This window comes from Carassius gibelio, chromosome A3, assembly GCF_023724105.1.
Source record: "Carassius gibelio isolate Cgi1373 ecotype wild population from Czech Republic chromosome A3, carGib1.2-hapl.c, whole genome shotgun sequence".
In the NCBI taxonomy this organism is placed as follows: domain Eukaryota; kingdom Metazoa; phylum Chordata; class Actinopteri; order Cypriniformes; family Cyprinidae; genus Carassius; species Carassius gibelio.
The window spans coordinates 11,565,769-11,587,519 of record NC_068373.1 but is presented as its reverse complement, the minus strand read 5'-3'; the positions used below and the strand labels follow the sequence as shown (position 1 = coordinate 11,587,519).

The 21,751-nt window shown below is 38.8% G+C and overlaps 1 protein-coding gene across 1 annotated transcript in view; it reads left to right on the top strand.

Annotated features, from left to right (window-relative positions):
- Positions 1-20,870, top strand: part of kansl1b (KAT8 regulatory NSL complex subunit 1b) — a 46,818-nt gene extending 25,948 nt beyond the window's left edge. The window contains exons 3-15 of the mRNA XM_052543595.1: positions 8,557-8,698; positions 9,374-9,469; positions 9,846-9,958; positions 10,084-10,279; positions 12,759-12,924; positions 14,625-14,807; positions 16,042-16,209; positions 16,351-16,490; positions 16,569-16,687; positions 16,794-16,851; positions 17,594-17,706; positions 18,192-18,435; positions 18,708-20,870. Of these exons, the coding sequence (XP_052399555.1) occupies positions 8,557-8,698; positions 9,374-9,469; positions 9,846-9,958; positions 10,084-10,279; positions 12,759-12,924; positions 14,625-14,807; positions 16,042-16,209; positions 16,351-16,490; positions 16,569-16,687; positions 16,794-16,851; positions 17,594-17,706; positions 18,192-18,435; positions 18,708-18,914 (1,945 nt within the window). The 3' untranslated portion in view covers positions 18,915-20,870. The remainder of the gene's footprint in view (positions 1-8,556; positions 8,699-9,373; positions 9,470-9,845; positions 9,959-10,083; positions 10,280-12,758; positions 12,925-14,624; positions 14,808-16,041; positions 16,210-16,350; positions 16,491-16,568; positions 16,688-16,793; positions 16,852-17,593; positions 17,707-18,191; positions 18,436-18,707) is intronic.
- Positions 20,871-21,751: the final 881 nt, after the last annotated feature.

The window sequence follows — 21,751 nt, the reverse complement described above, 5'->3', positions numbered from 1 at the left end:
TAATGTGACTACAGTTTAATATAAAATAAAATGCCTACAGTTTCTTTTTTTAAGCAGGAAGTATAGCTGGAGTTTGCAGGGGATGCAGTGCATGCTGTCGGTTTAGTTGCATGTAACGCAGTTAAGTGCGTTCTGTTTTGTTTAGAAATGTTAAGTTTGGTAGTCACTTTTATGGCCTAGTTTTGTTTGGTTTGCTATAATAAAAGCTTTTTTTAGATTCTAAAAGCTTAAGGTAATGATGTCTTGATTAATCAGAGTCTGATTGGGCAATGAAGACTACACATTTACTGACTGTTCAACTATTACCATTGCTTTGAATGTATTGTATTTATATAATTTTTTAGCTTTAGATTTTGAATTATCATTATTGGCTCATTTGGTTTGTTTGCTCTTAATAGACAATTGTCACAGCTGTTCAGAGATCAAAATAATTGACCCTCCAGCATTGTTTATAAATGTTAAGCTTCCCGCTCTTTGTGAGTTTAGTGCTCTGTGTTGCAGCTGCTAACACAAGCCCACACATCTTTTTTGACAAACATTTCATCCTTTTAATGCGTCACTAATGAGATTGAGTCTTGTTCTGATAATTGGTGCAGACTTGATTTTAAACAGACTTCGTGGATAATCAGCTGCTCATGCTTTGGCTTAAATCCTGCTTGTCACAAACATCTGATTACAGGACGCTGCTTAAAATACTGAAAAATGGTTTAGTTGGTGTTTGTCAGAATGATTGTAATTATGATGTTTGCTGATGTTCAGCCTGTGTTTAATGACATGCATATTATTTTAGGAAGTTTTTCTGAAGCATTGATGCCAAGTTGGTTGTTTGGCTTAAATGTCTTAAATGCAGATTTATTTTTTATATATGCGCCAAGATTACAGAAAAGCAGTAATAAGTAAATTATGTATTAAAATTAATAACTTCATTCACCTTCATGCTTTCTCAGCTTCATCCCAAGTTGTCTTCACTTTGAGAAACACATCACATACATCCAACATCTTATATTAGTGTGACACAAGGCCATTTTGCTGTGGTGGTGCAGTCAGTCAGGAGTTCAAACATGCCGAGGAGCCATGTCACTTTCCCACCCTGATCTCCAAACATCTGGAGCTGCTTACGGCAGAATTGATGGGCCTGGAAATCTGCACCCACACCCATTACATAACGGTTCACACTTGTTCTCTCTCTCTTTCATATACTCACTTGTTCCTACATACTTGCTTTTTTAGCCAGTTTTTCTTCTTCTCTCTCTTTTTCTTTTCTATTCTTGTTTACATTACTGCTCTGTTCACCAATCAATACACTTGCAGCTTGGCCAACATAAAATCTGCACAGGTTTTACTGGAATCCTGAAATTTGATTGAATGGAACACAGCTTGGATGATTATATTGGACAAATGTGTTAACATGAATTAATGAGCACATGAATTGATGGATGTGTAGAAATTTGCGAGCCTTTGTATTAATATATATTGCAAATGCCCATAGAGTTTTAAGATTTTATTTACTGGACTTTTCCATATAACGTTGTAAAACATTTGTCTTCCGCATGTAATTGAGTTGTTTATTTTTATTTATTTATTTTTAGCTTCTAATTATTTTAAATAATTGTCATATTTAGGCGTTTCTGGAAATTTGCTGGGGCTCCCTAGTTTAGAATCACTTAAATTTTTCATTGAAAAATGAAAATTATGTCCTTAACTCACCCTCATGTCGTTCCAAACCCGTGAGACCTCCGTTCATCTTTGGAACACAGTTTAAGATATTTTAGATTTAGTCTGAGAGCTCTCAGTCCCTCCATTGAAGCTGTGTGTATGGTATACTGTCCATGTCCAGAAGGGTAAGAAAAACATCTTCAAAAGAAGTCCATGTGACATCAGAGGGTTGGTTAGAATTTTTATTTTTTTTGAAGCATCATAAATACATTTTGGTCCAAAAATAGCAATGGAGGGACTGAGAGCTCTCGGAATAAATCAGAAATATCTTAAACTGTATTCGAAGATGAACGAAGGTCTTATGGGTTTGGAACGACATCAGGGTGAGTCATTAATGACACAATTTTCATTTTTCGATGAACTAACCCTTTAAGCATCTGTTATAGCAGGGCTCTACAGTGTGGCCATTTCAGTCTCATTTGCACCTGAAAACTACTATGTGCAACTATGAAAAAAATATTCAGGAGCACCAGTGTGACTGACCTGATAAGCATATTTGTGTTTGTGCTCGGGAGCTTCAAAGGTTTCTACTTTCCACGTGTTTTTGCAGTGCTGAGTAATGTATCACAAACATGTCTGTTGATTCCTTAAAGACAAGTTAATCAGAATCCACTCACTGTTCAAAACACTTTTTTGTTCAGTGCTGTTATCCAAGTGAATAAATACTCTCATTACTAGGGGTGCACGAATAATTGCATGCGTCTATCATGCGCAGTTCATCAGTAAAGCTGGTTCTGTGATTAGTAGTAACTCTCCAGCATGTGCTTTCAGGTGGAACGGCATTTACTTCACAGAGTTAGTAGTTGTAGTTCACTGACAAGCTACGCAATATTGCGTTAATTATCAGTGATGTATCGTATGCGATTAAAGCTGTTTGCATAGCTTATATAATTCATAATTCTATATTTAAGATATTCATCTCTTCATGAATTTAATTGCACTCATGCCACCTATGAGCCTCATTAAATGTCTTTTTTAAAATGCCTACGTCACATTTTTATTTGCCACCTCTCTATTGATAACTCGTTTGATAAAGTTAGAAAATAATGCCATTACAAAGTTAAGTAAAAAAGAATGCCCCGTTTTTTTTAATGAAAAGTAAGCGTAGAGTCCTGTATAAATGAAGCATAATCATTACATGTTACTGATTTCAATATTTTTAGGTCAGTTCAGGTTGAAAGTGTATAAACGGAGTAATTCAGCAGTGGTACCTTGATTTTAAGGCTGACCTGCTGAATGCCGTAGCAAACTAAATTCAGCACCGCATTGACATCGTCACCATCTACAAATAAATCTTGACCTGTTTATAGGCGACGTGTTTGTTCAAGTGGCTGCAAGCCCAACGTCATCCTGTTTATGCAAAACAACAAATCTCTACATGCTAGAGTTTACACGCAAGCTGCATCAGTTACTGAAACCCCACTCTTCTCTAAACTTCACTGGAAATATTTACATGTTTGTGGCTCTATGTTGCAGTCATGTCTGTACTTGTGCCGCTGTGATCAGCTGATCAGGGCATACGCTGACCTGTAGTTGTACCTGTGGAGATTATATTCTTGTTGGAACACAGTTCTACCTTTTTAGCAATTTGACAAGTTCATGAAGTTAAAAGTGCTTGGGCAAAAGGTGATTAAATGTTTGTTCATCAGGAATGTAATAATGATATTCAGAGACTGTTTTGATGCTCCATAATTGATGAAGTTAAACATTAGCACAGCAAACCAACTGCTTTGGGACGGCCTTTGTTTGTTGTGGTTAACAATCCCCCCCCCCCACACACACACACACGTGACTATGGGTGCATTATTTTCAAGTTCCCAGTGCTATCTAGCAAACCAGCCTCCAGTACACATTGAGCATAGTGGAGGAATTCTGTATGGGAGAGAGTTTGTGTGTATGGTCAGGACTGTGGAAATCTGCTGACTTGTATTAAATGCACTGGGAGCTGGGAAAATGGAGGCACGGGCTTCCTGTGTGAGAGACCAGGCCCACAGAGTGAAGTTCATGATTTTACACTTTGTGAACCAGTTCAAATAAATAATTGAGAAAAAGTACAAATGGATAGTTTGGATTTAATACAGAAATATACTTGATTAAGGATGGTGTAGGGAATGCTACTTTGTCTTTGTACGTTTTAGTCATGGAAATAATGCTGTTGAATGAGTTAACTCCCGAACAATACAATAAAAGTTATTTTAAGGGTGCTTAAACACTATGTTCAGGCGTTAAACTTGGCATGCCTTTTCTTTCTTTTTCCATTCTCTATTCTTTTCTTTTCTCCTTTATACTGCTCCATGCCTGCCTCCTACCAGTCATGTGACCTTGAAGGGGGCGGGCCTCTCTCAGCACATCAAACTCTTTGTTCTCCAGACGACGCCCATATCATGTCTGCAGTAGAGCGCTTCTGTCCCTGTCGTTCTGCCGTTCACACACTGGTTACAAATTCAGGCTACACTAAAAATGAGTTGTTTTTGACTGCTCAACAGTTTCACCGGTTCTCTCCCCCCACCACCACCACCACCACCTCCTCCTCTATTTTGTCCTATAATGATGGCATCAATGTCTTTCTGAGTCACCTTCACTCTATTATGACTGATTGTGTTCGGATGCTCAAGGTCGTTGGTGTTTGCATGCATGCAGGTGTGTGTATTCAGTCTGCTCGTCTCAGCTGTCTGCGTGTTACACACGTAATGATCACCACAGGCTTGATTTCCTGTGTTTTCATTTTGCTCCTCCGCCTCGTTCTGTCATTTCCTGAAAGGCAGGGTGTGTGTGTGTGTATGTGTGTGTGTCGGAGGCGAAGAAGTTCGTCATGGCAATGATGTAGATGAGAATCCAGCCTGAAAATGCACTTGGTTTATGATACCTAAATTTCAGTAGTGATAGAAGTATCCGATGTTATTTAAGTAGGACAATTAATAAAATAATATACTGTACATAATACCTTCAGTGATATAATAAAGAGCAAAGAAAAGCATGAAAAAAATAACTAGATATATTTTATTTGTATACTATTTGTAGTAGTAATTATAATATTATTATTATTATTACTATACAGCATGGCACTTGCAATTTCAAGGACATGGGTTTGATTCCCAGGGAGTCCTGATGAAATGTACCTTGAATGCAAGGTATTATGAAAAGCAATTAAAAATAAAGATGTGTATAATAATTATTTTATATGAATAAAAACAAAAGTGATAATTATGAGTTGTTTTTCGTGAGAGTTTTGCCCAAGCACTGTGCGATACAGAGAGACACTTGAGTGTTTTCTGACCTTGAGACGGGGCGCTCCTGTCGATCCAATCGTTCCCATTCGAGATTGTCTTAGCTGTGGTGCTAATGTTTTTTCATGGTTTGTTCTGTGCAGAGGTCGCAGTCTGTAGGATTCATTAGAGAAAAGTTAAGCAGCTTGACGTATTTGTCTCCGCTTCTTTACTGTTGATTATCAGCTCCGTCTGGGTTCATTTAAGAGTGATTTCTTTCTGCTTGCAAGTTATGATTTTAAGTGCTATAACGGGTTTTCATTTTAAAGAGGAGGTCAGTCATTAGTTAAGTAATTTTTTTACTTCCTGTAGTATTGTGATGATTACACTGACTATCATTAAAGTGATAAATTCATATTAAGTTCTTTAATCAGTGCTGTTTTATACCTCTAATTAGATCTGTTTGGACATGTTTGGCCCATGTGTGCTTTTGGTATGTTGGTTTAAATGATTGGCACAGTCTTGTTCTGTTAAATATTTGAAGTGTTTATTGTTCTGGCTTTTTGTCCGCTCATGTGAACGTGGGCCTTTTCTTATGATTATCCACCTGGCATCAAGTTTGGCCTGTAAAGGTTTGGCTGTATGTGTCACTTTGTGTGTGTTTGTGTGTGTGTGTGTGAGAGACTTTTGAGACTTTAGTTTTGTCTTTTGTCTCTCCATGTTGAAATAATATAGTTTTGTGTCAAATGGACTGTGTAATTGTCTGAGTTAGCTCAAAACTAAATCTCGAAACTGGGAAAAGGCTATGTTTTTATAATGCTAATTGGCTTGGTTTTTATCACCGGAAGTGAATGTGATGGTTTCAAAATGTGGTAGATCTGTGGGTTTATTGATTTGAATTGTGGGTTTTATTTTTTAATGTTTAAATTCCCTTGATACATACAGATTTTTTTTCTCTCTCTCTCTCTTCTGTGTATATGAACAAAGTGTAGATGGGCAAAAAATTCAAGTGCATTTGAGAAAAGTTGTAATACTACTTGGTTGTTGCATTATTTTTAGTCTTCGCAGGCATGACATGTCATAGCGGGCATGTGACTTGCATTTGAAGGCTTGTAGGGCATTGAGATGTATCATAGATGATATTAGTTTATTCAGATTTCCCTTACTCATACCCAGCTGAGGAGTGCTTGTTGTGCTGCCATGACCTGCCTTTGTCTCGTCTTCATTTGGCAACGTCCTGCTTGTTTCCGGTTTCTTCTTAGGACAACTGGTTGGGAAGCATCTCATCTGAGCTCATTCGATGTCTCTGCACCACAATTGCGCCCAGATCAGATTTATTATGCAGATGCATGCAAGTTTATTCTCTCATACAGACTGAGTTTTAAAAGCTCTGTCCACAGTCGGAAGATCTTGTCCCATTCCTCTTTACATGCAAACGTGCACCATATTCACTCATGTTCATGTGCTGCCTCTTGTGGCAGCTGTGTGTATTACATTATAGTATCAGTCCCTCCCCCACCTGAACCCATGTGGAAACATTTTGGATGCCCCAAAATACAAAACACTCATCTGAACTGGCAAGAGTGGAAACATGGCATTTCAGGGAAGAGGAAGAGGGCAGGTCACAGTGTGTTTGTAAAGCTTGTTCCAGGGAATCATAACGTGTTTACAGGAGCCTCATTCCTGTCTTTGTCAGCCTCATCAAAATAGATTGCTTATTGTTGGAATGTCTGTGCTCATTGTCTGAAAAATCGGTTGCACAAGTATGGACAGTTACACATTTATGGCTTTACATAGTGTTCTGATGTTATAATATTATTAGTCATTTAGTCATTTCAATTGTTTATTGGAAATATATTTTTTAATTATATTATTGTTATTATATATTAGTCCACCCAAAAACTTAAATTGTTGTTTTGTTGTTGTTGATTTTTTTTGAAGAGCATTAAAGAAGGTATTTTGAAGAATGTTGGGAACCAGATAGATTCAGTTCCCATTGAATTACATTGTATTTTTGTCCATAGAATGGAAGCCAGCGGGAACCAAAACTTACTGTGGTTTGAAGTTAAATTTGAGTAAAAGTGTACTATTGATTTTATAAATAGTTTTACGTAGCTTGATGCTGTATGGTAGCACTAATGCACCTGTTACCCTGCTAGTAAATTTCATGATGTAGGCTATTCCATCCTCTGCTTTATTCAGACGTGCTCATATCAATCTACTGTAAATCGATAAATGGTATTGCCTCGTACCATCCCCCTCAGCCCTAGGTACAATCTGTGCACATAACCAGGATGGTACCAATTCAGTGTGGTTCTTGGACTACAAAAATCTGTCATTTGATTGGTTGTCTATAACATCACAAATGATAGCTTGATGACATGCAGTGGCCTCACATAAATCATTTTGTCCTGCCCAGAGTGCCGCTAACATTCATGCACAACAAAGTGACTAGATTGTGATGTGAGCTTGTCTTTCTCCCATTGAAACAAACTGTAAACTTCTGATTAGTGTAAAAGGACCTTAATAAGTTGGGTCTACATGTACATCTGAGAGTGAATCGCACAGGATAAAATCACACAAAAATAAATAAATTTTGAAGAGACTTGTTTGTGAGTCTATTGATTGGTATTCTCTCATGTCAAAAGAAAAGTGGAGTGAGGCTTCAGACCAGCTGTTGTTGTTGTCAAGCTCCTCTGAAGCAGATCTGAGTGTAATTCCCGTCTATTAAAAGCATTCTTATTCAACTGTCAGAAGAAAAAACACAAGTAGTGATGTGTGTGTTTGTCTTCCGTACACTTCTTGGTTTCCTTCTCGTCATTCCCATCTGTGGTCACAGTGATGCTTTTCCTTTTTTCCCTTCACTTTCATCTCTCAAGTCTCTCGCTCTCTGTCTGATTCAGGGAAATCTTGAGTCATGTTTGTTGTACTTCAGATGAAGCCGTTTATTTCGACCTCGTGTTTTGAAATCTTTTTGTTTTCAGTAATATGCTCTGGTTTTTACTTGGTTTATGTTGCCTCACTGCAAGACCCGAGAGACCAGAGGTTATGCAATAACTGTGGCTAATGTAAAGAGATCGGAGTTCAATTCAGTGCATTTCTGACAGTGTTTGACTACATATTATTTCTTTATTTTCGTTTTTGTGAAGTTTAATGGGAGAGAGTTGAATGTTTTTTGGGAGAAGTCTCATTGAATGGCCTGTGTCAAATGGCTTGCTGGATTCTCACGCACACAAACAGCTACAGGAAGTTTTGGATGGAACTTATGTTCTTGGTTAACTTCCTGTCAGATTTTGTTTCTCGGTTTTGTTTTCACACTTCCATCACACTGTGTTGTGGAGACAAAGGTTACTGGATGTTTTTCACGCCACGTCACTATACCTTACTCTTAAAAAAAAATAATAATAATAATAAATTGGCTGTATTAACAGTAGAAACAGGACTGAAAAATTGTGAGGAACAGTCTGTGAATGACTGAAACCAAGATATAACTGTGTATGGTCCACATACACACCATGGCCTAACTTATTAGAGCTTGCCCTTACCTTGCTTTGTGTTAATCCAAAATACGAAAACCGATATTTCTGAAAACATGGATACACTTGTAACCAGTATATTTCTGTGTGTTTTCCAGATGTAGGAGAGCAGAAGGCCGTTATGCCGTTGACCGAGCTGCCATCATCAGTCACTGGAACTGGCTACAGGCCCAAGTCTCGGATCTGGAGTATCGTATACGCCAACAGACGGACATTTACAGACAGATCCGCTCCAGCAAGGTGTGCACATACACACAGCCATGCACATTCACTCGGTTTACTTTGTGCTGTTTCACATCCCATGGTGAGGCAAACTCTTGTGGGAGCATTGTTTCCAGTTTCTTTTGCTCTCTTTTGTTTCAAAGTGCTGCTTTTACAGCCTGTTTTTCTTGTGTGATTGAACCACAAACAAAACATTTGGAGACTGTCGTCATTATTCATCGGACACATGAAATGATGGCTGTATTTTAAGATCACCGTGAAGATGAAACTTCAGAAATGAATTGACGTATTGGTTGTCAATTCATTGGTTGCTTCTTTCAAAAAATATTTACCGTGTTAAGTGCCAACTTTTTTTCTGGGTTTTGTCAGGGTTTTTGAAAATGTAATTAGCATGTGATAGGTCGGTGTTGATAAATGTAATATTGACTGTAAACAAGCTCTGTTTTTAACAAAGACCTTGCTTCTACAATGACACTGTGAGAAATCTAAATGTAATGCACAGATGCTGATCTCAAGTTGTTTATTTTAATTAATGCATAACACACCAGCATCAGATTGCAGATCTTCTGTTGTTTGCTACTGCAGATAAATGTGTGTTCTGCCGTCTCTGCAGTGAGGAACTAGTTTTTAGCTAATATATAAGAGATGTTTTCAAAGGAAGTTTTGGTTTATAATGTGTATGTTTCTTGATAGGGCTCTGTTGTACTTGGGGAGAGCTCGGTGCGTGAGTCAGTATCAGAAGACAGCAGTGACTCAAGGACCAAGACCTTTACCTGCCCTGTCCCAGGGGTAAGACCAGGAGCACAGACCCATAACAGAGCTCAGTATAGAAGCATGTGTTATTTGATTAGAAGTAATCAGTTATCTATAATAAAACGGTCTGTCTAAGATCCATTAGTGTGTTTAATTCCCACGCAAACAGATTAAACCCTCATGATATGGGCCTACGCACAGCCTGAGAGAAAGCTGGGTTTGTTGAGCAAGAGAATTGAGAAGAGGGGCTACAAACACTCAGTCCTTTTGTCTGTTGTATGCAAAGCACAACTGACCTTTTCATCCAATCAGAGTAGTGAAGAAAAGCAGCAAGAACCATTCAACTCCTCCAATCTCACCCAAATCAGAGGGATGTCCTTTCCAGCATCACATTTGTTTTTTGTCTTTTTAGGAGCATGATCCTGCTGGAGTGGAAACGTCTGTATCATCCAATGGTATCGTCCCAGAACCCGGCTTGAGGAAAAGCTGTGGACCTGCGAGACAAGTCAATGGTGTTATCAACAGGTATGAAAGTCAAATAATGTATTATTTAAATGTGCGTTCATAAATTTTTTCCCCCTTTCATTAAAAAGTAGATATGACACTTTTATTGTCATGCTCATTCGAGATGATTTCTTCTCCTCATCCAGTTTACGGCCTAGTTCCCCCGTCTCCTTGGCCCCAGACGAGCAGATCCGCTCTGAGTCTCAGCAGAAGCTAGAGATGGGTCCTCAGGCTTCTCCTGCACCAGACAGCACATGCGTGGCAGCCCGCACGCGTCCACTGCTGTCGTGCAGGAAACGCAGAGTCCTCCGGCCCGGCTCGCTCACCAGTCTCAATCGCAAGGTAAGGAGAATCATGTTCCTTCTCAAGAGCTTGGTGTAGCTTTGAGCACAAAGGGCTGTTAACACTGAGTACGAGATAAATGCTTCACATATAATTTGCACTTCACAAATTTAGATGTGTTAGAACACCTTTAGTATTTGAAAAAATAAATAAAGCTAGACAAAGGTTTTGCACTACACCTGGACCATACTAGGTTTGAATGTGCTCTTGTGATTTGAAAGTCTATAGAAAGCAGAAAAGCATACAGCCTCAGTAATATCCTTGTAATGGTTTCCATGTGGAGTTCGATGGATTAGTCATATAATATTTAACGTTTCTGAACTTGGACATTTTCGTTAATGGTTGATGTTTAATTTATAGAATCAGGATTTCGGTTCGGAGGTTTTTCTGTGTGAAATAGTAACCAAGTAGCACAGAAACGTTTATAATTCATCACCTCATGGCTGGTTGGGACGTGTTGTAACAGTCCATGTCTAACCGGCAGCTGCCCTCTGAATCATGGAACAGTATCTGACATGATCATAAGATGGATACAAAGTCTCAGCACTTCTTCTACAGATCTGGTTGCTCTCTGAACCGCCTTTAAAACTCGATTCCTCCCATAACACAGGCCCACTGTGAGCGAGAATGGGCAGGCATGTGCCAAAACAATAAGCGCAACCCCAGTCGAGCTCAGCTCCATTACAAATAACAGCGCTTGTATTGTCATTCAGAGACAACGCTCTTGAAATTTAATGAGAAATGTCATCAATGTTCCACTCTCACTGCCAGTTATAAACTACCTGCTAACCGAAGGATTGTTCAATCCTAAATTTATAGCCGGCACTCCAGATGAACGCTGCCCCAGTAAAAGGCAGAAGCTTTTCAGATTTCCACCGTTGTGTTTGAACACGGACTGATAGAAGCATACAGCTTGCTTATTAGCTGGATCTTTGTGTGGTTTCTGCTTTATTAAAAGTGACTGCATGTTTTTTGTTGTTAATTTTAAATGTGTTAAGCAATTAGATTTTCTTATCTTTTTTTTTTTTTGCTTGTTATATGATATCTTATCCCATTAATTGCATCAAAAACTACACTTGTATTGCATTGCATGCACTACTTTTTATATTTACAGATTGATTGAACATTGTCATTAAAAACTTGGCAGAATTTGCATTTCATTACAAAACCTGATCAGATCTGTATTTCCAGGTGTTTTCTGGGTGAATGCAGAGAAGATAGTCCATGCTCTAATGTGAAGCGCTCTTGTTTTTTTTTTTTTTTTTGAATAAGTACTAGGGTACCTCATGCAAAACTGGTCCATGTGTGGTCATCTGCTGCAGAGTATGTGTGAGAGCATCAGGTTGGAAGGGTTAACTCAAGTAAACGTAGACAAAGGGAAAGGCTGATCACTGCCAGATCTAAATTTTGGATGCTGGTGCTCCAGAGATTTCATTCACAAAAAGCATATTTGATGACGATCCATCCATGCTATTTATTAATGTATTAAATTTTTTTCCCACAAGAAGAAATATTCAAGTCTTGTACAATACTTCTCTTTATATACATGTGTATATATAAAATATTTAGACCTTGCTTGTTTATTTGATGTTAAGCCTTTTCTGCAAAACTCTCTCTGATTCACATGTCATGCTGCCAAGGTTAGTGCTGGGATTGCTGCTGGACACAGAATGGCAATGTGCAGTGTGTTCACAAATCTTTAGTGTCTTAAGTACACTATTCAGAATTAAGGCTCCAAAACATTTAGAAAAAAAATGGTTAATTGATGTCCAAAATATGCTAAATCATTCCTGAAAAATGTTTGCAGAAAAGTTTTGGTGTCCGTAAATATTTCTGTTTGTTTGTATCTATTGATACACTTATGGGTTGCACTTTATTTTACAGTGTGTGTATTAACTTGTACTTAGTGTACTTGCAGTGTATTTATCTAAGAAAGTTCTGGTAACACAAGGTAACTACATGGGGTAGGGTTAGTTTTAGGGGTAGCTTCAGGGTTAGTACCTAGTTATTACATAGTTATTGTAATTACTATAATAAGTACATAGTATGAGGAACATGAGGAACAGGACTGTAAAATAAAGTGCTACCCACTTATGTGTTGATCAGTTATTACATAAACCACTCTATAGAAGCTTAAAAAAAGGCTCTATATAACGATTTAATGCATTCACATTAATCAGTGTGCTATATGTTTGTTGCAGTATTATTGTTTGTTAATGTTAGTTAATAAAAATACTACTTCATCCTCATCTTAACGTTGAAAACAGCATTTATATTAAAAAAAAAGTGTTCAGTTGCTTATGTCCTTTCTCCATAAAGTATTTATTTCTTAAAGAAAAAAAGTTTACATTGTGATCAGTTCTTTTCTGTAGTCATCTATCAGTTCATGGCTGATATGTAAAAAAAAAAAAAAAAAAAAAAAGTCATACCACTTAATTTATTCACCATTCATAAATCTGGACTAACTTCTCTCTGTCAGGCTCCGAGGTCCGTGGTTCCTCGCTGTGGCTGTGAGCTGAACGCTCAGTGTGTGATGTGCAGTGGACGTGCTCTCCCTCCTGCAGACACCCAACACCAGCTCCCCCTACTGGACCGACTGGCACAGTTTGACCCCTGCGTTCACCCCATCCTCTCCTTTACAGACGGTGAGGACACACCCCAGTCCTTTAATTGTTAGTGTTTTCATTTTTTTTTTTTTTTTCAGTATGCACACGTACATAGAGTGACAGTATCAAGAGCCGGTTATACTTCACTTTCCTCTCCATCTCTTGAACAGCCTTGTCTGCCTTGAGTTCAATATATGCACAGTACCACCTGGTAGACTCCTCCTGTCAACATTCACCTCGCGTCTTTGTTATTGTACGTGGAGCATCCGCGTTTTTACCAAAATTGGGATCCATGTGGACAGTGTGTGCGGATGTCCATGTACAGTTCTGATGACGGAAGCAGCATCACACAGACCGTTGGGGAACGCAGATGGCCCTTGTATACTTTGGGCTAAGCTCTATCTATCCATGCTGATCATTTCCTACAGATTGCCTCAAGGATGAGGACTTTTAATAAGGCTTTTTTTTTTTTTACTGCATAACAGCTTGGTGTTCATTTAAGTGTTAATTATTCTGGATCTGGTTCTTGCACCTCCTAAAATAACCTGCAGCCTGATGTGGGTTTGGGGCAGGTCATAAGTGCTGGGGTCTCAGAACAGTTTTTGCATTTCATGTCTGTGAGAATTCAGTAACAGTCCTTCCCTGTGCTGGTTGGATTAGCTGATCAAGCATTCGTCTGCCTGACCTTTGCAGTGATAACCAGCAGAGCAATCTGACTCTGAGCATGCCAGTAGCAGCTAGCTTTGTCAGACTAGCTGAGGGAGAGAGAGACGTATTTTCCCTCGGTAATATGAACCTGTCGTCCCCTCTAATCTGGCATCTGTTGTACAAATGAATGATGGGCGTAGAAGAGGCAGGTGACACCATGGGTGAAACTAGAGTAGATGGAGGGAAAAAAGGAAGAGGAACCTTAGCACAATGAATACTAGAGTTAAGCTCTGATGCCTTCTGCTGGAGAATTGACTCATTACACCGTGTACTGATTTAGATGTTTGCAGATCATTAGGTCAGTCACTATTTGCATTAGTACAGCTGAAAAGTCCTTTTGAATGAGCGTTATGTACAATGATGTTGGGTTTGATTCTGAGAAAATGCACATAATTGTCATACACATTTTAATGTATACCTTTAAGTAACTTTTTTTTTTTTTTTTTTACAATGTCCTTTTTACATGTTACATATATGCAGAGTAACATGCAATAACCCAAAATATTATAGTAAGGATAATATTTATATTACTCAGTGCTTAAATTTATAATTATGCTTTAACAAGAGCACCTTAAAGTTCAGCCTTATTAGTCATTATTTGTAATCATTATTTAAAGCACTTTGAATTGTGTAAGAAATGTGATATATAAATAAACTTGTCTTGCCTTATGGAATAATGTTTTCCTTAAATACATTGTAAATCAGTTTGGATGCCAGTTAGTTGAACCTTTCCTGATCCCATTTCACCCTTTTCCCACATAATTACATGACCTCTTACTGCTATTTCTGGCCCATCTGCAAAAATGGTGTCAGCAACAACAAAAAAATCCCTTGGAAGTCTTAAAGTCATCTTGAATCTGTTCACAACCAGTTTTACTTTCACTATCTGATGTTTCTCAAATCGAAACGAGATATTCAACAAGAAACCAGTTCCGTTGGACTTGTCTATCAGGAATCGAAAAATGAGTGGGGTTGATGTCGGCCAAAGCAAATCTGTTTCAGATGATAATCTCTGTCGTCTTCTCTCTCAGATGTGATGATGAATCTCCACATGCAGCGTGTGCTGAAGGGACACTGGCAGAATCGTCCTCTTGAGAAGATCAGGCCCATCAAGAAGATCTCGCTCAAGCATAAGTTGTGTTTGAGTAGCCGTGTCTCAGACCTGTCATCCAAAGACAAACACAAGCTCGCCAACTCTCTCCTCTCCACAGTCCGTAAGTGTGAAAACTACAACTAAAGGGCTTTATTAAAAATTGAAAATAGGCCATTAAGGCAGCTGGAGCTAAACCTGTGTGCCCCACATGATCAGAATGACTGTATCGTGCATGCTAACATCTAGGCTAGTCTACAAAGTAGTGTATTAATCCCCTGCTTCATCAGCATCTGAAATGTCAGGAGCTGAGTTTTCTCTAATGGAGGCAAATTCTCACACCCTTAGGACAGTCTAAATATGAACGCCCCTGTGCGCTGTTAAAGTGACCAGTGAGTGTCTGGCTGTCATTAGCTGCTCTCTACCAGACACTCGTTGCAGTGACTCAGCAGTTATTTCTGGCGTCATAGAAGTCCAGCCACAGTTGCCGACACTATTTCTTTCTTTCATATTCCATGTATGAATTATTGAACTCTGATGTATTGTAGAGTTCAGTCACATGTAATATAAAGAAATTACTATAATAGGTAGTTCTGTATAATTTAGTCCAATTTATTGATAGATTTTGCCAATACAATCATGTATTTGTTTTGCAAAAACATTTAGCAGATGTTCAAGAATAATATTGCAAAAGTATGAACATTATGTAAAATAAAGGATAATATTAAAAATGAAAAAGATCGAATTAACACGTGTGAAATAACCTTAAAAATAAACTTAAAGATTAAAATGAATAACAGTGAGGATTTAAATTAAGTTAAAAATAAAGGTAAAATAAAATAATGTAATTCATTGTACATAAATGATGTAAAATAAGCCAAGACAAAGTATACGGAGTATCTGGCAAAGAATGAAAAGCATTAAAACTAAAAATTGAATAAAGTAAATGGGGGAAATGGCCAGAATGATAAGTTGAACACGACACACAAATGAAGGAAAAAATCTTAAAGATTAAAATGGAAAACCGTACAGATTAAGAGGTTAAAATTGGCTAGGTTGCATTATTGACACACTATTTAATGCTGTTCAGTTGCTCTGTTACAATCTTTATTTTTAAAAGCACTGAAATAAATAAAGGTGACTTGACTAGAAATAAACTTTAAATTAATAAACTAAAATTATGTAATCAAAGACAAAGGATGCAGAGTAACTGAAACACAAATGTAAAACGGATAACGGTAATGATTAAAAAATTATTTATAAATAAATGTAAAAAAAAAAAAAAAGCTTTTTCAATATACAGCCAAAAAAAGTTTTATCTTCATCCATTTCATCTTCCTGTTTGCTATTTCTCTCAGGTTTGTCGCATCATAAGGTGCGCTCAGAGAAGGTCTCTCAGCAGCAGTTAGACATCCCAATCAGTGCCATTAAACATGAGTCTCGCCAGCATTTCCGCCAGAGAAGTTCTTTTGACAGGAGTCACGGCCGCAAGAGACCTCGTGAACCCTCGCTGGACTGTACAGAGAGTATGTTGATCATTCTTTTCATTTTTCTCATTCCTGCTTTTATTGGTTTCACTTCCTCCTTTTATTGGTTTCAATCATCTCTCTCTAAATCACCATTGAGTTCAGTCCTGTAACTCAGCACTGTCTTTGATTTGTCTATAGATGCTCCAAAGTCGAATATGGACATGGGGAGTCCATGTCCATCTCTGTCCGCTCTAAACACGCCCACCCACAGCCCCCTGATGAGACAGCCATCAATCTCCGAGACCTCCACACTCCTTCACCTCAACAGCAGTGCTGCCGTAAGATGCTCTTCAAAGCCTTCCGAGTCTGTGTAGACGTGAGAATGAGTTACTTAGATCTGTATGTGACCCTTTCAGACTATTCGCCGACGGAGAGGAGAGAGCCCCTTTGACATCAATAACATCGTCATCCCCATGTCTGTGGCCGCCACCACCCGAGTAGAGAAACTACAGTATAAAGAGATTCTTACCCCAAGGTCAGAGACACAAACTGTCTTTCCATACCAGTGTTCATTTGCCTTATAAATTCAAAGATTTGTTCTTTACTTACTATATATGTTGCCCTTTGCTTTTTCATTGTAGTTGGCGAGAAGTGGACATTTTTGCAAAACCAATATCTGAAGAGGATGATGCAGTGGAGGTACGGCCATGCAGTTGGTCACCCAAACGTTATTGTAGGCTGTTTCAAGCCTGTAAGCTGCCTACCTATACAAGCTTGTAAAACAATGATGCCCCAAAATGCTTTCTTGGTAGGCAGCTCAGTAGGGTTTGAGCTAAAAATGGCTGCCAATATGATAAAAATTTAGACAATTGAAAACCCAATGAATGTCCTGTCTGTGACTGGACGATGTTATGGTCATGTATTACACTTGAAGATGATCACCTATGCATTTTGGGTCGAATACAATCTCCTCTGTTTTCTTTGTATGTAATATTAACTCATTTTATCACACCAGTCAACAAACCGTTCTGACTGGTAGATGGTGCTAATATTGTCGTGGACACTGTAAACTTAATATGGCTCTGCCATCTGAATATTTCAATTGTTTTGTGAATGCATACTTGAGCATTCATTTGTATTAAAAAAAAAAAAAAAGAAAAGAAAAATAAGTGCACTGACACAGCCTTGTGGAACACCTATACTAATGATCTTTTGATGCGAACGACAATTATTTACTTATACACAATGAGTTCTAGCAGTTCAAAAAGAAAAGTACCACTTAATGATTAATGGGTTTACATACAGCCACAGTGATTCTGTAATTTGTGATTTGGCTTGTTAATGTTTAATTTTAGGACTCTCTTGTCATTTTTTTTTTTATTGCCTGCACCCCTGAATACTGCCCGGTGTATGTTTTAATAATCTTCTCCCATTCTCTCAGATTGAGGATCTCTCTGATGTCACATTCTCTCAGCTTCACTTTCCGTATGAAGGGCAGGAGCGTTCTCGCTGGAGTTGGAGTGCCAGCAGCATCGCAAAGAGAAGGGGCAGCAGGTGGGGGAACACAACTTGTACTTCTTTTCTTTGCCCTTTTTAGGAACAATTGCAATTTAACAACTTTGCGTCTGTCTGAATGTAGCTGACCTTTGTGTTTTGTACTTCATGATGGCAAATGAGTTAAGTTTTAAACAGGAGAGAAGAATTGCAGTGAAAAACAACTCCAGGCTGTTCACTTCACCTCAACAGTACAATGAGAACTTACTGAAGCAAAAAGCATTTCAATGACGTCATCTCAGACACACAAAGAATGATTCCTGTTCCAAACCGTAATAGGTTTTGATTAGTTTAGCTGTCGTTGGATTCTGTGTTGCATTCATATTTCAGTCAAACTCCACCAAAGTTTGTTTGGAGGCGGTCTGAGACCCACCTTCTTTTGTTTGGTGTGCACCAAAGTTCAGATGCCAGTTTACACTTATTCACCGCATTCATACCAGAGTCTGAACACACATGATGAGAAGGGGTGATCGTTTTCTCCACAGGTCATACAAGTCTGTGGACGGACGGACCACCCCCTTGCTGTGTGGCACACCGCAGCCCTCATCTCCAGAGACGGCACATTTCCAGGTGCTGAATGAGTACTACTCGGTGGCATCTCCATCCAGCCCTGTCAGTCCAGAGATGCTGATGCTGTCTGGCTTTCACACGCCCGGCTCAAGAGACTCCCAACGGCTGCTGTCCAACGAGGACACGCGCTGCTCCACCCCAGATACCTATGAGGAAATGGTAGGCACCATCGATCAGTTTCCTAGAATTTTTTTTTTAGTGTTTCAGGTGAAGCTAGAGGCTTTATTGTACGTTCACAGTCACATGTGCTCAGTTGTACTGAAGTGCACTTACTACAGGGACTGTCCCACTGGTCAAGCCAAGGTGGAATTAGGAAACAAAGAAACTTCCGCTTACCAGACAGATTCTTTTTGCCATTTTGGTGCATTTGTCTTATGTGTGCAGATATTTACTTAGTGTGTCTCTGTTTTTGTCCCCTATGGGCTCCCCAGCCGGTACAGCCATGGGAATGCCGGACATTTCCGCTGGATGTGGATCCACAGCAGGAGAGCGAAATCCATCAGAGTCCAGCTGGTGAGAAACCCTGTAGGACCATTCGACGGGTGTCCGGGTGCAGGTCGTCCAAGTCGGAGTCTGACACTGGGCCTTCATCACCTCTTGGCGATGACTGCACCAAGCCCAAACCTACTCACCAATGAAGCCTAGACTGCCCACCCACCAGCTTTCAGAAACTCCTGAAACAGCAGCGACATAGATGAAAAATGAATAAATAAAAAATGAATGAAAGTCCCTGTTGTTTGATATTCAAACATCAGTAAATTCTTTCACGGTTTTTAGTGAATTGTACGGAGATATATATTAAGACCTGTTTTAATTCAGTCTTGCTTTTGGGTCACTGAAGTATTAAAAAAAAAAAAAAAAAAAAAGGAAGGAAGAAAGAAATTAGCTTGAGGGCTAAACCGAAATAAGAAGCTCAGAAACGTATCGTATATCGCTGAAGAGCACTTCCCCCTTAGCATGCTGTTGTACTGAGGGGCTCAGCTTGCATTGTGTGTGGTATCTTTCAGATTTTTTCAAAATCCCACATAAAATTAACCGTTCAGCCTTGAAGTTTATACTGGAGTGATAAAAACATTGAACTAAAGCCAATAATAATGATTAAGTGAGACTTCTGAGAAGGTCCAGATGCCTGTCTTTGTTTTATCTGTGTGAAAGCACTTCATTTCTCGACACATTCCCTGCTTCTTATTTTAACAGACAACCTTCCCCGTATTTGATGCCTGGGAATTGCATAAATTCCAATATCTGGACTGATTTGTCCCATGTTCTCGTGAATAATGTGGTTTGTCTGTGCCCCACTTCTGTCAAAGTGACGTGGAGAGAACAGGTGCCTTCATCGCAGCCAGAAAACGAAAGTGATGTGTTGCTCTCATGTGCTTTTTACATGCCTCCGTTAGATTAGAGCAGGAAATTGGTGTCTTGCACGACAGATGTCCGTAACCTTACAATCAGCACCTGAATTAACATGCGCTGGACGCTAACATTTGAGACTAGATTCCACTCGCTGCAGCTCTGTAACTTATCACCGTGTAAACAGTGTAATTTCTCGTGTGGGTGTGAATTTTGAAGCACTTGACATTGCTGTGCATGATCAGGTTAGTCCAGAATCACTCCAATATAAACTGAAATGTGCTGCCACTTGACTCAGTTTTTTGTTTTATTTTTTGACTTGGCTCCAACCCCAAGAGCTCTTCCAATCTGCAATACCTACAGCCATCGTTGAATCCCATAACTTGATGTTTGAGTAATAATGTTAACTGGAGTGCTTGATAGGAAAGGCTCTTCAGTTGCATAGATCCGTTTTTCCAGCAAATGAGGAACGATTTCTGTTAGTTCCCCGGTCAGTGAGTCAATGCTTGCAACTCCCTCCTGTTATTTTTAACTAATACGAATGTACTAGTATAATAGCGGACACCAGTTACTTAAGATTTTTATAAGTAGCTTCTCTGTATCCGTCGTCATACGTTTCTAGCTATTGTAGCCATTTGTTCTTGTTTAAGGGGTGTCATGTAAACCAGAAATCCTTAATATATTCCTTTTCACTGGAGTGTAACAGCGTTCGTAGTGTCAGAAAAATCTCATCTGTTGAGGTTGTGTGGCAAATCATAAGGGGACCTTCCAAGACTGTCCCATTTCCTGCTGAGAAACCCGCCGCCCCTTTTATTCTTAACATCATTAATTATGGTTTAATGTCTCTCTGTCTCTGTGGGGGTCTGTGTACTTATCAGGCAAATGTACCATAAGGTTTGACTAGCTTTCAAAAGCCAATATTGTATCGTGTGAGTTATTTTCATACTTTGAATTTCCAATGTGGTGAATGAGGGTTGGGTGAGTCTGGTATATCCTTTAGCATGTAATAGTTTGTACAAAACAACAACAGAAAGTTTATTTTGTACATACCTTGTTTGATTCTTTACTGTGTTTGATGTTCAGGCTCTAGCTGTCCTGATTGTCTAGGGAGAAGACACATGAGAATATTTAACACTTTCTTTATGGAGAGACAACATGAGAAAAAAATAAGTTTATGGATAATTGGCCAATCTGACAGACAGGCAACGTTTGTGCTTCTCAAATTAAAATTGAATTATATTGTACTCAAATGTCTTCTGTCTTTCTATTGTTCTAGAAACTGTTTCAATCTGGTTCATATATGATAATCATTACGGAGATTCTGCTTGGATCCGTAAGGATTTTGGATTGGACCTTGCAATTATTTAGGTTTTATATATCTTTGAGGTTTTTATAAAATGTGACTCGTTTATCTGAAATTGTAATGACGAAAAATAAATGTCCACTCCGGAAAATCTACCAGAAACCGTGTGAAAGAAAGCTAAAAGACCACAATTGATAGATTCGAAAGCTATTTTACAGTATTTATACGGAGGCCAGCATGTTACCAAATGCATAAAAAAGTAGTCTTCGTCTTGTCGTGATCTGAACTTGAGGCGACTGGCTCCATGCAAATTAAAACTGCGTTCATTTGGCTCCTGATTTAGTCATGTGAGTGTTCATGATTTTATACATGTTTTTTCAATAGGTATTATTTTACAGGTAAAACATGTATAAAAAAAAAAAAAAAAAAAGTTACATTGTACCTTTAAGGATATCTAGTGTCTATAACGAGTCCCATCCACTTCTTAATCTAAGGGGCAACGTAAATGAGACCAAAAGAGCAGGGGCGGATCTACCGGGGTGGCAAATGCCACCCTAAAATAAAGCCTTGCCACCCCAGTTGGCACCAACGAGTTAAAAGTTATGGCCAATTAGAAAAGTTACGAGCGCGACTCTCCAATGTCCGACTGCAGTGAATGCAGCAGCACGAGAGGACGACAGAGCGGCACGAGACTGATAAGTTTGGAAAAGTTTCTGAGCGCGCGAAGCGAGGGAACACATGGGGAAAGAGGTAAAAATGGATTATATATCTATAAAAAATATGAAGCTATAATGAAAGCACAGTGCTAGCATAGTTGTAATG